At 43.8% G+C, this 16,377-nt stretch overlaps 1 protein-coding gene across 13 annotated transcripts in view; it reads left to right on the forward strand.

Annotated features, from left to right (window-relative positions):
- The window catches only part of LOC133512970 (nuclear receptor coactivator 3-like), an 89,419-nt gene that overhangs the window by 45,391 nt on the left and 27,651 nt on the right, over positions 1-16,377 (forward strand). For 9 of the 13 annotated variants that reach the window (XM_061843096.1, XM_061843124.1, XM_061843133.1 and 6 more), the window contains one exon: positions 15,595-15,702. In XM_061843096.1, coding sequence (XP_061699080.1) covers positions 15,595-15,702 — 108 coding nt within the window. Of the gene's footprint in view, positions 1-10,386; positions 10,466-15,594; positions 15,703-16,377 lie in introns of all 13 variants that reach the window. The other 4 variants (XM_061843152.1, XM_061843162.1, XM_061843182.1 and 1 more) reach the window with 1 other exon arrangement.

Here is a 16,377-nt window from a genome sequence, read left to right on the forward strand (position 1 = left end):
CTCAGTTCTATCATGCTCCCTTCTTTGGTCCCCCCCCCCCCCCATCTACAGAGGCAAACACTGAAGTTTTGTTTGCATGTACGTGTGTGTTTTTTTTTGTTGGGGGTGGGGGGGTCTGATTTGTTTAAGTGAAGAAAAAAAAAAGACAAGATATGGCTCAGTTGCTTTTTTACTCTAGTGTCATTGCTAGATTTGTCGCCGCATACTCTCGCTGAGTACACGCAGATATTCATACAATGTATGTGTGCGTGTTGTTCTTTGTGTCGGTATATGTGCATAAACAATTTTTTTCTGCTGATCACCGAAAATGGACCCAGAAAATTTTAACTACTGATAGTAGAGGGTAATTTTTTGAGCACAATTGTAGCCACCCCATGAATGCGGACCGCACGTACAGCTAAATGTGAACAATATCAACAAACACAAGGGTGTAAGTTCGAAGGATTACATTACGTCCTGCTCCATCCAAAATCTTAATTCCGTGCACATATCCTTGCGTGAAATAGTCGAGACCTCTCTGTAGCACCCTCTCGGACAAGTCTGTCGCATTTGGCAAGAAACATAATGCAATGTTACCGGGAATACCTGATAGAGAATCCACTTCAAACCTGTTCCGTTCGGTCGCCATTTCGAAAGATTGTGGGAGATGCCAACTGTAGTAGCTAAGTTCGGGTTGTTCCCAATCTCTCCCCCAACCTCTGATGGAATAGCCACCAGCACACATGTGGTGAGTGTTGAAAAAGTGTCAAAAATGGATGGATGTACAGCACCGCACATTTCTAATACAGTCCTAAGGTTCATGTGTATCACCCGCATTCATTCTATGCTTATCAATAATTATAGCTAATCAGGCCACCCATGATTTAGATCAAGTAGCTCATTAAAATGAGATCTACAGAGTTATTAAAAAGGTAACATCTGGTCTTTCATTGTCACATCAATTTAATCATCATTTTATTCCTCTTGTTGCTCATCTACGTTTCAGATTATCGCTATGGGCTTGAAACCCTCATTAGGCCATTTCATAAAAGCGCCGCCATATCTACCATCTTAGCCAACAAAAGATGATTAAAGATCCAACGTGAATCTGTGAGTTTCACTTATTTATAACTTTAGTTTGTTGCAGATGTTCCAAGTTAAATCTAATCAGGGTTGATGAAGGGATTTACATGGATTTGAATTTAATAAGAGGATTCAATATCGGATTAAGATTCAATAAAAAGCAAGTGTACCCTGTCGCTTGCTCTGCATTCAGGTTTGCGCTGGTAAACGCAGGCTTCGACCATGATGACATTTTTGCAAAAATTAAAGTTAGCTAATAACACAGTTGAAGCTTTTGTCGGTTGCCTTGAACTAGTTTGTTCACTTTGTCCCATTTCTACCGCACGGCGCCATCCCTGACCCGTTTCTCTGCCTTAGTTGTGGATACTGCCAGATTATTAAGACACACACTCCATTTTCCTGCAGTGGTCTTTTTTTCTACTGCCATCAGTGTCCACTCCATTAAATATTGATTCATTACTGTGGGCATTAAGTATGAGAATTCTATATAAGAGACCTTTGTTGCAAATAATGCATTGAATGGGATGTCATTTTCACACTATTTAGAAGTGGAGAACAAAATTAAAACCCAGATAGAAGGCAATTCGACCAGAACAGTCGTGGACAAGTATTATTAAGAAACATGTTTGGACAGCTCATGGGCCATTTCATTTCATATCGTGTTATGGGTGAAGCTGGCAAGAAACTATACTTGCTTTTTCTACTTTTTCCAACTCAATTAACGCACGTCTCCTATTGGCCCATTCCATAGTTTTTGTATCTCTCAAACTATGGCATTATATGAGAATATTTTTATGTAATACTGCTTGGGAAAAGACAACTTGTCTGGGGAAAAAAATATATGTATTAGTGGTTAAGGAGCATACTGAATGGACTTTTCCGACTGGCGGTCTTAAGCTCCACCCCCCTTAGCTGCATTTGCCATGTCCCACAAGCTTCCAAAATGGGGACGGAACAGAACAGGTTTGAAGTGGATTCTCTATCGCGTATTCCAGATTATATTGCGGTATGTTTTTTGCCAAATGCGTCAGACTTGTACCCAGACAGTTCTGCTGAGAGGTCTCAACCATTTCACGCAAGGATATGTACACGGAATTATGATTTTGGACGGAGCAGGACGCAATGTCAGAGTTTCAGTGAAATGTTCGCAATCAATGCAAAAAAATTTGACTCCTCACAAACTTCATATTGAAATTCAACTGGATAAAATAGTGGAATTTTACTACACATGTAAAGCAGGGTGAGTCCTCTTTACTTGGAAAGATCACAAGAAATATCATTGTAGTCTTAAGAAGGGAGTTTGGTTCGATTTTCAATAACTGCATTTAAACAATGGGGATGAGAGCAGTCAGTACCGTAGTCACCAGATGAATAAGTTTGACTTGGCTCTTAATCGAACCCAGTGCTCTGTCTTGCTACAAGTAGGCGAATAGACACTTCTCTTGCATGAGATCATTTGTGTATCACTAACCCGACTTCGGCAAACATTACACACTTTATTCAGCAGGTCAGTGATACACTAACAAAGTGAAAGTTCTTCTCCTGATAATAATTCAATCAAACTCAGAGAAGATACTTCTGCCTCACTTACCCTGAAACATACAGCCTTGTGTTTGTTGATATTGTTCACATTTAGTTGTACGTGCGCTCTTCCGCGAGCCTTAATCCATCGTAGACACTTCCTCAACTGTGTTTTAGGCTTTGGAAAATGAATCAAGCGGGCCCCTTGTAACCTAGCACGATATCTTTCATCATATTTTCACGTTCCCCCAGCACATCTAAGGACCATTTTTCTCGTAACATTACCTTTTCCAAGCACGCTACTGACAACCAGCGTTGCTTGTGGGACAACATGGCGACAGGGGAGTGTCAAGACAATCCGGCTATCTGATTGGCTATTATTGTAAGAGTGATGGACAGGTCGGAAAGGTCCATTATTGGCTTCTCCATGAACATCCGCTCTAAACTTTAAACAAACTTAAACAGTCTGTGACTTGATTGCATCTTAGAACCACATATACCAGAGGAAGATGTTGTATAAGGTATATTTGTTGAAGTACTTTGTAGACATTCAGCATACAAACAAACAAGCATACTTACTCGTAGGAGTCCAATTCGAAAACGTATCCTTGTACATTCATGCTGGGGTTTTTTTTTTTATATTCCTTAAGCCATTGCTTCTGGAACTTTTTTTTTTTTTTTTTAAACACGTCATGTACAGCCTCATAAAATGCTTTGCTCTCCAGGTGCCACCATAATGACAAACATTAAATGCCAGACAGCCAGGGGCCCCCCAAATGGCCTGGGTCTCTTGACGATTGCCAAGTTTTTACCTCGTGTTCGACACCACTATGGGGGCAACTCGGTGGATGATTGATTAGCACTGCAACCACACAGTTCAGAGGTTGTGGGTACATCTCTTGAGTTCTCACATTCCTTTGTGGAGGTTGCATGTTCTTGGGTTTTCTCTGGGTAGTCTGGTTTCCTCCCACATTCCAACCACATTGGATTCGTTGAAGACTCCTTGGGTGTGATTGTAAGTGAATTATTGTTTTTCTAAATGTGGCTGATGATGGCCTGGCGTCCATTCCCAGGGTGGACTCGCTCAAGTCAGATGGGGTACGCTTCAGCACACCTGGTGACGATTATTATTATTATTATTAATACTCACATTTGAAAAATGTACGGGTGTGGTCAGTCATGCCCGCAGATATAAAGTTATGAGTGTGGTGCACCAGTCATACCCGCAGATATAAAGTTGCGGGTGTGTGTTCTGTTTGTAATTGCAGTAAAGTTAGGGTTCTCAAACGTCCCCATTGTCGAACAAATCGGTTTTCGAACAAAATTTTTTTTTTTTTTGGCTTCTGTTTTTGAACAACAAATCCTGCCCCTGACTAAACCCGGAAATAACAGAACGCACGCGGCCAGACCAGCTGACCCACGACGCGCTTTGTTTTGAATTCCCACCCCGCCGGAAAAACCTAGAAATAACAGAACGCGCGCGGCCCGATCAGCCAACCCGCCCACGATGTGCTTTATTGTCAATTCGAACGAACCCCCGAACAAAAAACCCGGAAATAACAGAACACGCGCGGCGGTTGATTCGGTTTTCGAGCAAATCGGTTTTCCAACCGCCTTCTAGAACGGATTGTGGTCGAGAGCCGAGGTTCTAGTTTGAGTGTACCCCTTTAAGAGCGGAGGTGGGCGGTGTCAGGGTAAACTTGGAAGTAGAAGTACGCTGAGCAGAGACCGTGTGCTTCCGTGTTAAAAGACGTCAGGCTGTGGTTCACTGCGCTGGATTGGTTTTCATGTGTGCTGAGAGTCTGTGACAAGTGCGCAATTGCGCATCTTAGAGGGAACATTGGTCAAGACTACACAAAATAAGCGATGTTTTTCAACATCTATATATTTCTACTAGTAACAAATTTTAGGCGCCTGAATTTCGTGCTCGACACTGCAGATTTGCGAGTGCGATGGCACGCGGACGCGTAAGTATGCCAATCACAGTGACTGCTTTATTGGGATAATTGTCTTATTTGTCCATATATGTCGTCATTGGGATTGAAAATATTTGCCCGTATCCCGCAGCACTGGCGCGTGGAACCACACGCGGTTAACCATGCGTCTTTCGTGGCCGTCTCGACGTTAGCGCGAGAAGCCGGCGTTCCCGCGCATCCACGCTTAAGATGGCGCTCTCCAACTTCATTAGTCTCCACTCCTGATTAATAAGATACACATCGGTTGGAGGAGGGTCTTTGTCGGCGTGTTGGAGCCGATATATCACTTTAAGTGGAGCAGCCGTCTTCCCACTCCTACAAACACACACACTGACAGCCCCCATCTGCTGCTAATCTCGAGTGCAGCCAGCGGTCAGGTCGCTGACGGTCAATGGCACACGAGAGCACACGTAAACACACACCGTGTGGACCAGTCAGGCACGCGCTCTTGGGAAAGAACTTCCTGGATGGAGTACTTGCTTTTAAAACTTCTGTTGAAATGTTACTACAACACACACGCTCAGCGACGAGGTGGGCATGAGACACGCTGGTGCTGTGCTTTACGGATGACGGGGCGTCATGGAAACGCCCGGCGCTTCTCCATGGTTACACACTCGATTCTCCCACGGGATCTCTTCGTGAGTGGCTTCGACCCAGAGTGCCCAAAACGTGCTTACACACATCCTAACCCGTAGTGGATTTTTATCAAGATTTAAATTGACACAAATTAACCATTTACGAGATGACAGGTCAAAAATGTTTCACCTCCTCTTTCGCCACAAAGCAACAATATATTTACCATTTAATAGAAAGAATATACAATGACTTTCTTCATTTTAGAGTTGAAGCAACAGCAAGAAATAATTGGCTGTTTTTGCTCCAGGGTTATCTTTTTTTTTTTTTTTTTTTTTACAATTACGCTGGATTACACATTTAACGCGGATTTCTTATCAGCGGAGTGTGATACAGTCTCAGCAAATTCTGAACACAGGCGTAATGTTAATATTAAGTGTGGGACTCGACTAAAAAACAAATTAATTAGAGGCATTCTAATTTATCAATCTCAAATAATTACATTTGAATCGTATCAGAATATGTGGACTAAAAAGCAATGTCTTTTTTTAATTTAAAGGGATGTTAAAGGTTGACTGAATCAAATAATTGACACGAACATGAACTAAAATCCATCCGTTCATCCATTTTCTTTGCCGCTTATCCTCACAAGGGTCGCGGGGAGTGCTGGAGCCTATCCCAGCTGTGAACTGGCAGGAGGCCGGGGCACACCCTGAACTGGTTGCCAGCCAATCACAGGGCACATCGAGACAAACAGTCGCACTCACAATCACACCTGGGGGCAGAGTGTTCAATTAATGTTGCATGTTTTTTGGATGTGGGAAGAAACCGGAGTGCCCGGAGGAAAACCCATGCAGGCACGGGGCAGAACATGTAAACTCCACACAGGCGGGCCCAACATTTGAACCCGAGTGCACAGAACTGTGAGGCCAATGCTTTATAGCTGCTCCACCGTGCCACCTCTATTATAATATAATTATTATAACATTTACTACTTTCTTATAATAGATTTAAATATTATAAACTGAGTTCTCACAATCACACCTAGGGGCAATTTAGAGTGTCCAATTAATGTTGCATTTTTTTGGGAAGTGGGAAGGAATCGGAGTGCCCGGAGAAAACCCACGCAGGCACGGGGGAGAACATGCAAGTTCCACACAGGCGGGGCCGGGATCGAACCCAGGCCCTCAGAACTGCGGAGCGGACGCTTTACCAAGTGATCCACCGTGCCGCCCATTTCCTGATATTTCTGTAGAAATTAATTTAATAGCATAGCACAAATAGTGGCATTTGGGGACAGATTTTTCAGATTTACTGCCTTTAAATGGTTTCTGCCGAGCAGTTGAAAAATTAGATTCAAAACAGAGTTTGGTATTATTTTGACGATTTTAGCTTACAGCTAAGGAAACCCACATTTTATCATCTTCAAGAAATTAGAACATTACATAAGAAACAACGGATTTTAATCAGGGAATGAAGTTGGAATTTGGTCTTCTGAATATTATTGTGTTGAATGAATCTGTGTAATTTGAGTTTCACTTTTTGGGATTTCAGTGCAGAAATGCAATCAAGTCTCCTTGAGTATTCTAATTTTTTTGCTGTGGACTGTTATGTAGCACATATTTTTCTACTCGCTGCGACCAGACAAGAGATAAAACAACTGTACCTATGATGTTGCCTCATTGTGATGTGTACAGTGTGGCGCGTAACCGTCTGTAGCGCAATGTGCAGGAATCCTTGGGACACTTCGTCCTCCTCCCCACCTCCAGCTTTTCCCAGAGGCGGTCGTCATAGGCGAGCGGCTCATTTGCCCAAAACCAAACTTGGTCAATCCTGGTCACGTTGTTTCATCCAATTTCTTGAGTTCGATTTCTGACTAAAACGAGGTCTGACGTGCAAAAAAAAGTTCCGGGAAATCGTGCTCTGACAAAGGTCGCACGTTGTTTGGAACGCGGCGAATGATTAAAATGCAATAGTGTATTTATTTATTAGATTAATCATATAGAGCTTGTGCACCTATGTCATAAAATCACATCACTTTTGTTCACGTCGCCATATTGCCGGTCAAGCTAAGTCGGTTGGAGACGACACGGAAATATGTCTTGTAGCATGAGGCCCAGAGTCTTGTCTGATACCGTCAGACATTTAGAAGGTAAAAATAAATGACGGTACGTGGAAAAATTAGATAAACTCAGCATAGAGGACCCATATTTTAATTGTTTAATGTTTTTGTAATGTCTGATGAGAAATTGGACTCTTAATTCGCTTCCGCTTGTCTTGGACAACTGGATATACACACGAGTAAGCCGTCGAGATTTACACGGAAAAGTTTTAAAGCGTATAAAAGTCTGGACGCATACAATAATAATGTGAAGTAATGTTAGACTAGAGCCTGAACTGGTTGCCAGCCAATCACAGTTGACAATAGATAGCGCCGTAAATTATGCGAGATTATAACAATACATCATGTTGAAATAAAATTATTTGATGATATGAATATTTAGTTTTGAAATTGAATGTCTATTGACCTTTTTAAAAATGTCTGTGCAGTGTCAATAAATTATGATTATGGTATTAGGTAACAACTACATACTCGGGTATAACAACTCAGTAAACTATTTTAAGGTCTTGAGATTCCATCCCTAATCACAACCTCAACTTTATATCTGCGGGCATGACGGATGGAGCACATGCGTAACTTTAAATCTGCGGGCATAACTGACCACATGCGTACATCATCACATCATGTGACCAAAATCGGCCAATCACGAGAGATGAGCCCCGCGGCAACTTTTTTTTTTTTTTTTTTAACTGCTACCCACAAGCTACGGCAGAGGTGCTGTGCGAGGCAATGCGTAGGTCACGTCGGTCGAGCGATCGTGAAAGCATAAAGCGGGCTTAACGCTCCAAGTGCAGTGTCTTTAGTTTTCGGGTTTCATAATTACATTTTGTCTTTTCATAAGGGTATTCCAACATTCCTTTTTAAATGTGTTTATATGACACTGCACTTGGCAAAGCGCCTGACTTCCTCTTACTTTCCCATTCCCCGTGTGCGCGCTGAGGGTTGACGTCAGCGCATTTTGACGTGACGCTGAGCGTCGTGTCAGTGCAGAAGGACGTTTTGATGTTTGATGTCGCGTAACATGATGGAAAAAGTTCTCTTCTGGAGTGTTGGACACAGTGACGTCGAAAAGCTCCTCCAATAGCATAATTATTGCGGTGTCCCACAACTTCCAAATTTGGGCTAATAGAAAAATAATGTACCTGGGACATCTCTGCAAGTTGTTTTCAAACTTCCTTTCAAGTTAGCACTGCTCCTGGAACTACAAAGCTCACAAAAGAGTTATAACGCTGAAATGACCAAATTCCTATTCCCTTGTTTTTTTTTTTGTTTTTTTGGGCTGCTGCGTCACCACCTCCCCCTTAGAATAAGCAAATTAAGGACTTGAGTTTTTTTTAACAATGACAAGTGCATGTTGCCAAGTTGCGGCCCACCCAGCAAGGAAAGCCTTCTAGGCTGCTCCGTTATCACTTCCAAATTAGGAATGGCACCAGCCCCGTTGCCGTCGCCATCCTTTCACACTGAGCAAGTGCAGCGTCGAAAGGCCCGTTGTTGTGTCAAACTGTTGACCTGTTTTCCATATAATCGGATTCTTTTGAATAATACCGTAATTCGGGCTGCCATTATTAAAAAAAAAAAAAAAAAAAAACAACAACTCCCAAATCCTTTGTTTTTTTCCTGATTCCTGTTTTTTTTTTTTTAACCAATTATTTTAGTTTATTTGGTCCTGTGCTATATGATTACCCCGCCACCCCAAAAATGTAGAAGGTTACTACCATAATTCCTGGCCTAAAGAGCCCACCTGGTTATAAGCCTCACCCATTTGTAAAGGAAATACTATTGGGTACATACATACGCTGTAGCTGTGTAAAAGCCGCAAGTGCACACATTAAAACCTATTCATGGGCAGGGTGGCAATTTTTTGCTTTATTGAGGTAAAAGTCTCCTAACAGGCCACAATCGAGGAAATAACCCTTCTTTTTCATTTAACGCATAAAACAAAGAGCAAAAAAAGATGTACCCTCTCGTGGGCAGCGTCCCAAAACTGGGACGGGTATGTACATACTAGAGAGATGTTTATGAATGAACTGTTATTCTAGAACGTCACTTACGCATTAATAATACTGATGGATTACCAATTCAAAGACAAACTTGGTTGCATACTGACCTTTCTTCTCTTGGAAAACGCTCCATGTGTACTTGAGGCAGCCATGTTGGATCAGGAAGGAAAGGGAAATAACTCCGTGCTAACTTTGACCGATGAGTTCTCCTCTCCTGATACCAAATTATGGCTTCAGATTAAAACACTTAAATATTTTGATATACTGAAGGATATAATGCGTGAAAATCATGATGGGACGCTGCCCACGAATGGGTTAAAACCCACATAGAAACACAAGATTATTTACAAAGAAAGACGGCACACAGAGAGTTTAAGGCTAGCGCCGTCGCGCTATAACAGGGCCGGTCAAAAAAAAACCCAAAAACATACTGGTAAAACTCACTGAGACACGGCAGTAACACGCTAGCGCAGCGCTAACATGGCCGGACCGGTAAAAGTCACTTCCTCGGCACATATATTCCAGCGGTGTAACTCTTACTTTTTCCGCTGGAGTGCTCCCGTTTAGAAAAAATGCACAAATTAGCCGCATCACCGCATAAACCGCAGGGCTGAAAGCGTGTGAAAATAGTCGCGGTTTATAGGTCGGAAATTACGGTAGTTAGGTGTATATATATATATACTGTTGATACTCCTTCATGTTCAGCAATGTGTCAGTTCCACATTATTCATGCAATAATTAATAATTATTTTTGTAATTTTTTTTTTTTCATAAATTGGTCATAGGTCAGTTACTGGTTTGGTCGATAGCGCGTCGGAAAAGGAAAAATGTTGCTCATTGCTCTCCAAAGAAAAAGCAAATGTCTACAAATGTCTGCTTTTGATTAAAAAGAAAGGATAACGACTGATTTCATGAAGGACGACAGAAATCAGAGAATTTGTACCGCTAAGAGGCTGAAATCAGAGGTTTTAAATTGATCAGTGGCTCTACACAATTAATCAATGATCAAAATAGTTGCCGGTTAATTTGATTGATTAGTTGTAAATTAATTGTGACACTTTTAGTTATAATATTGTATGTCCAACTTTAGATTTTTTTTTTTTATTTTTACGTTTATTTTGTTTTCCTCCAGATTCCACTGACCAGCCACCATAAGATGAGCCGCGGGGGCTTTGGGGTCTGATTGTCCATCACCTCAGCCCTGACACGAGGTGGGCTTATTATCACATTGCGGTTGGCATGGCAACAGTGTACCAGGTTGAGTTTCTTGTTGTTGCCACAATCTTGCAACATCCCGATCTATAACACGGAGCTGCGTTGGGTTTTCTGACGCTGGTTTAAGGAGGTGTGTTGGTGGGTTCCAGCCGTTTTCTGGACTCGGAACAGGTCGAGAAGTGGCTTCGCTAACAAAAACCTGATTTTCAGGCTGATGGGAAAATGAAGTGTTGGGAGGCAGGAGAAGTTCAAATCATTTCTTGCGCTCTGCCTGCTGTTGTGGCTGAAGAAGAGCATGAATCTTTTAGTTCCGTCAGCAGGTGACACCACAGGGGCCAGTGCCCGGAATTGAGAAAAACGCTCTCGGTTTCATTTACATGTTGCTGCCGATGCTCTGTTATCGCACAGATAACTGAATGAATACATTTGAGGCCAGTGAGACGATAAAGTCTGGAAGGAACACATGGTGACTGCATGGGGGGTGGGGGGGGGGGTTCATTTTGACTGAGTGACGTGATCAGGAAGTGAAACATTTTTCAAATGATGGCAGTTGAGCAGTTGTGCAAACATACAAGTGCACTTATTTAGTTTAAAGCAAAACGTCAAACATCAGTAGCTAAGTAGTACTGATACTGTATTGTGCTAGATTTTAATTTGTGTTTTACTGTGTTTGTTTCACCGCAAATCTAGTTTAGTGTAATGGTTCAGAATTTATTTTTTAAAAATGTTGCAGTTCTAGTAAATTATTTACATCTCATAAATCGTAGCATTCATCAAATCAGTAATATGTAATCGTTTACTGCTTTGTAACATGTTTTTCTTCTTTTTCTTTCGGCTTGTCCCGTTAGGGGTCGCCACAGCGTGTCATCTTTTTCATCTAAGCCTATCTCGTGCATCCTCCTCTCTAACACCCGCTGTCCTCATGTCCTCCCTCACGACATCCATCAACCTTTTCTTTGGTCTTCCTCTCGCTCTTTTGCCTTCGAGCTCCATCCTCAGCACCCTTCTACCAACATACTCACTCTCTCGCCTCTGGACATGTCCAAACCATCGAAGTCTGCTCTCTCTCACCTTGTCTCCAAATCATCCAACTTTGGCTCTGCCTCTAATGAGCTCATTTCTAATCCTATCCAGCCGGCTCACTCCGAGCAAGAGCCTCAACATCTTCATTTCTGCTTCCTGTCATCTCGAATCCGTACATAATGGCCGCCCTCAAAACTGTTTTATAAACTTTGCCCACCATCCAAGCGGACACTCTTCTGTCGCATAGAACGCCAGACATCTTCCGCCAGTTGTTCCACCCTGCTTGGACCCGTTTCTTCACTTCCTTGCCACACTCACCATTGCTCTGTATTATTGACCCCAAGTATTTGAAGTCGTCCACCCTCGCTATCTTTATTCTTCCTCCTCCGCCCCTCTCATTCGCACACATACATTCTGTTTTACTTTGGCTAATCATCATTCCTCTCCTTTCCAGTGCCTGCCTCCATCTTTCCAATTGTTCCTCCGCCTGCTCAATGCTTTCCCTGCAGATCACAATATCATCTGTGAACATCATTGTCCAAAGGGATTCCAGTCTAACCTCATCTGTCAGCCTATCCATTACTACCGCAAACAGGAAGGGGCTCAGCGCGGATCCCTGATGCAGTCCCACCTTCACCTTAAATTCTTCTGACACCCCTACGGCACATCTCACCGCTGTTCTGCTGCCCTCATACATGTCCTGTACTATTCTAACATATGTTTCTGCCACACCAGACTGCGCATGCAGTACCACAGTTCCTCTCTTGGTACTCTGTCATAGGCTTTCTCTAGATCTACAAAGACACAATCTAGCTCCTTTTGACCTTCTCTGTACTTTTCCACGAGCATCCTCAGGGCAAATAATGCATCTGTGGTACTCTTTCTCGGCATGAAACCATACTGTTGCTCGCAGATACTTAGTTCTGTCCTGAGTTTGGCCTCCACTACTCTCTCCCGTAATGTCATTGTGTGGCTCATGTAGTTTAATAATGTACATGTAGTTAAGCAACAATAAAGAGGCTCTTATCAACTGCTGAAGACATGCCCAAAAGTTAAAGAACCTGAGCCATGACTGTTTAAGCTAAACGCTGATGGAACTTGGAACTTGGGACGAGCACTGTCTCGTGTTTTCGGTGTGGAGTGTGTACGACCACTGCAAACAACTCTTGTGACAACAGGATGTTGAAAATCTTGCTACTCATACATTTGTTTGATATGGTGATGTTCTTCCTCTTCTGTTATTCTCCTCCTCCGGCTACTTTACTGGCATTTGCGTGGCAAACAGGACCTTGTTTCTCTCGTTTTGTCAACCACGATTGCAAAGGCATGACTGGCGTGATCACAAGCCACCATGACGCCATGTGCAATTTCTATTTTGAGCATATTCATTTCCCTAATTCAAACGCTTTGCTGATCATGTCATCCAGAAAGTATGAAAGCAGGAATTTCAGTCAGTGTCATAAATTTACCACCCAAGTATGGATTTCCACTCCATGGCTGAAGTCACGCGACTGTGACTATATATGTATTGGTTCGCTGCCAGTGCGACTGCGTTAGTCCGTGTCGTCGTCGTCGGTCCGGACCATCCATCCATTTTCTGTCTGTTGTCCTCTTTAGGATTGGTAGGTTTTGAGCTGGAGCCTATCCCAGCCGAGTTCGGGCGAGAGGCAGAGCTTACCCAAGACTAGTCGCCAGCCAGCCAATTGTAGGGCAGGTATAGAAAAGTATCCATTTATGCTCACCTTAGCACCTATGGACAATGTCAAGTCTTCGCTTTAGAAAGTGGAAGGAACCCAGAAACGCGTCTCAAAAGTGTTACCCACCTACATGTGCGTGGTACACTCACTGTGTCAATATGTGACGTTAATTGCATGATAGCTAAGCTTTTAAGACATAATAACTGGTCCTCTGAATAAGCCACAAGCAGTCTAAGAACCGCTGCTACTCTTTTTGGCTGCTTTCACGATACTCATTAATGCCTTTTGAATCATCTCCAACTCCCTGATTTTGTCTTTGGATGCATGCAACCAAAGTAAAGATTGTGGAGAGTTCAAATACACGTGTTTAGCTATGTTGTTCATTTGCTGTATTTCTGTAATTGTATTTGAAGATGTCAGTTATCGTGGAGGGTCAACAAACGCTAAAGACAGATTGTGGTATGATTTATTTGTGTTCTTTGTAGCATCCGTAGCACCTAGCGAAAACTTTTGCACATTTTTATGGAGAGACTATCTGAGACGGGGGTTATTGTGCTGGCCTTTTTCGTGTGCGCATCAGCAGCATGGCTTCTTTAAATCACCATTCACCCCTCCACCCCACCCCTTCAGCGCTGCCAACACCAGCTCCCATTTCCCTCGCTCAGCGTCGTCTTTTTTTTTTTTTTTTCTCCCTCACTGTCCCCCCCACCCCGCCGCATTGGGCCCAGCACAACCAGGCTGCCTCTCTGCCACCAGGACTTCACCGCCTGTGGCGTGTAATTGACTTCATCCCCGCGCTGGAAAAAGCGGGCGGCCCGCGCCAGGCTGGAGGTGACCCATTTCCCCTGGGTGTTCAGCCGCCTCCTAATCAGCCATTCACTGGGGCCGCTTCTTTCGGTCTACAATCAGAGCGACTCTCTTTTGGAGTGCTCCATCAAGAGGTTGGCGGGCAGGCGGACGCGATGGGTGGTGGCAAAGGCGGACTTCCTGTCCAACGCTGACTTTTTACGTCCTCAGCAAGAAGTGTGCTGGTTGTCTTACTGCTGAGCAACGGGCAGGTAGAGAAGGGAAAAAGACAAGCGGGTAGCGATCAGATGCAAAGCAATGAGGCTGACGAACAGATGGGAGGAGGCGCTCAAGTGCAAATGCAGGAATCTGCACATTTAGAGGCAGATTGGGTAGAATTCCCTCTTTTTTTTTTTTTGCCTTGTGGCACAACGGCTTCACCTAGACTCGGAAGACGTGCCTGAAGCGGCCAATTATTCCCGTTTTAATTAGCGCCAATTTAACTAAATCCCCCTTTACTGTATGCAAATCAGTGTTTGCCACTCAAGTCGGCTGAAAATGATTTGCTGCATTGTGATTTTTTTTTTTTTTTTTTGGTATCTATTATCTTGAAATGAATGAAACATTTAGCACAGGGCGTCGGGAGACGAGGCGCGTGACGATTAAATAAGACGCCGTCGTCCCGCCGCTGAATTGTTATGCAGCGGGGGGGAGTGGGGGGGGGGGCCTCCTCCGGTCAGAGGATAGGCATGTAATCAATGAGATGAGAACGCAGCTCTGGGTGTGAAGGTTAAGGGGGGTGGGTTGGGGGGGGGGGTTTACTGGTGGCTTTTCGGCCACTCGTTGAACCACACGTGCACGCATGGATGACTCATACGCAATTTTCTTCTTCTCCTCCTTTCTCCTCACCTGTTTCTCTGTTTGGCACGCCCATTTCGTTCTCCCTCCTGACCGCCGACCCCCTCGATGCCGCCTTTTTCCTTCCGAGTCTTTTGCGTTTTCCGTCTCCTTCTGTGTGTAGTTGTGTTCACCTCCCCGTGCCCCCCCCCCCCTCCTCCTCCTACCTCTCCCCAGTGCCTGTCACTGTCGCCGTGGCGAAGAAAGTGACCAATCAGAGCTCATGTCACAGCAGCCGCTTCTCCCTCCCTCCCTCCTTCCTTTTCCTTCTCTCTTCCTTCTCTCTTCCCATCTGCTTCACCTCCCGACAACCTTTATCAGCTCACTTCCTGGAGACGAAACATAATGCATTATGGGAGACAGACGGCTGTCTAACGGGGTTAGTCGTGCGGCGTGGCTTTTCATCAGAGACACCGCTAATCCCGCCACGGTATGAGCTGATGAACTCCCACATGCACAGTCCCGACACGCAAACAAAACACTCTTACTCTCATGCTCTCTCTGCCAAAGAAGCCCGGCAGACATGTTTGTTTGCCTCTCACTGCCAGGAAGATTATGAAGTGAAATCATATTGAGCACATTTTATGCAATCTACAAAATGACCGCATGATTTTCGCATTGACTTCAATAGGATGCTTCAAATGTCACCAGGCTTGCAAATGAGAATAAGAGGCACATAACGCATCTATATCGTAGTTAACGTCATTTCTACCTTGATGCAGGTGCTGCTATGTGGACACGATGAGTAGTTTGGGGGAGAACTCCATGGAGCCTCTGATCGCAGAAAACCGGAAACGCAAACTCTCGACTTGCGACACACCTGGTCTCGGGTGAGTCTGACAGACCGGTAAAATACAACAGATTTGGTTGCTACACTGGTTATTTATGGACTCACCGGGTCAAATAATTTTTTTTTCTTGGTGTAATGCTTATATTATTGGAGACGATGCATCTGCGACAAGCGAAAATGGGCGAGACTCGTTGTGCATCTTTGCCAAATTGGCACACTGCTTGTTGGCACAGGCTAGACGGCTGGTCGAAAGCAATTTTGGTGGTCCGTGGACGTATTTAATACTTACTAATTTTATACTGATCAGCTTGTCAGTGAAGAAAAGAAGTATTTGAACACCCTGCTGTATTGCACCTTCTCCCACTGAGAAATCATGGAGGGGTCTGAAATTTTCTTCATAGGTTCATGTCCACTGGGAGAGAGACCATCTCAAAAGAAAAATCCAGAAATCACAATGGATGATTTTTTTTTTTTTTCAACCAATTATTTGTGTGATACAGCTGCAAATAAGTATTTGAACACACAACACAGGTCAAACGTTTCCTGTAGTTGTTCACCAGGTTTCCACACACTGCAGGAGGAATTTTGGCCCACTCCTCCACACAGATATTCTCGAGATCAGACTGGGCTGTCGCCGAAAAAACACGGAGTTTCAGCTCCCTTTAAAGATTTTTCTATTGGGTTTAGGTCTGGAGACTGGCTAGGCCACGCCAGA

Source organism: Syngnathoides biaculeatus, chromosome 2 (assembly GCF_019802595.1).
Source record: "Syngnathoides biaculeatus isolate LvHL_M chromosome 2, ASM1980259v1, whole genome shotgun sequence".
NCBI lineage: Eukaryota > Metazoa > Chordata > Actinopteri > Syngnathiformes > Syngnathidae > Syngnathoides > Syngnathoides biaculeatus.